At 65.4% G+C, this 301-nt stretch overlaps 1 protein-coding gene across 1 annotated transcript; it reads left to right on the top strand.

The window, feature by feature from the left end:
- DQ04_27961000 (hypothetical protein) lies at window positions 1–301 on the top strand (the record flags this gene model as incomplete). Its single annotated transcript, XM_009318397.1, has 1 exon — window positions 1–301. A coding segment is annotated over one exon (301 nt), but the record flags the coding sequence as incomplete, so codon positions are not given.

The following is a 301-nucleotide window of genomic DNA, read 5'->3' as shown; positions in this document are numbered from 1 at the left end:
CTCGATTCCTTCTCCAGTCATTCTATACCCGTCACTCCATCCGCGTGGCGAAGCGCAGGAGGTCGTCCCCCGACGCAATGACAACAACGCCCTGGTCGCACGACCGCCCGTCGCGCGTCGCACGAACCACCTCGCCGCCGCCGTACTCGATCACCTGCTCCAGCTTCTCCTTCACAATGCCATCGGGCATCGTGAGGAGGAAGCGCTGGCACTTGAGCGGCGGCGGGAAGCAGCGCAGACCGCCCTCCTCGTACTCGTCCAGCCAGAAGCCCGCCTCGCGCGACGCGTACACGTACTCAGG

The sequence above is a fragment of the Trypanosoma grayi genome (assembly GCF_000691245.1).
Source record: "Trypanosoma grayi strain ANR4 Tgr_2796_V1, whole genome shotgun sequence".
Classification (NCBI taxonomy): Eukaryota; Euglenozoa; class Kinetoplastea; order Trypanosomatida; family Trypanosomatidae; genus Trypanosoma; species Trypanosoma grayi.
This window is presented reverse-complemented; position numbering and strand designations above follow the sequence as displayed.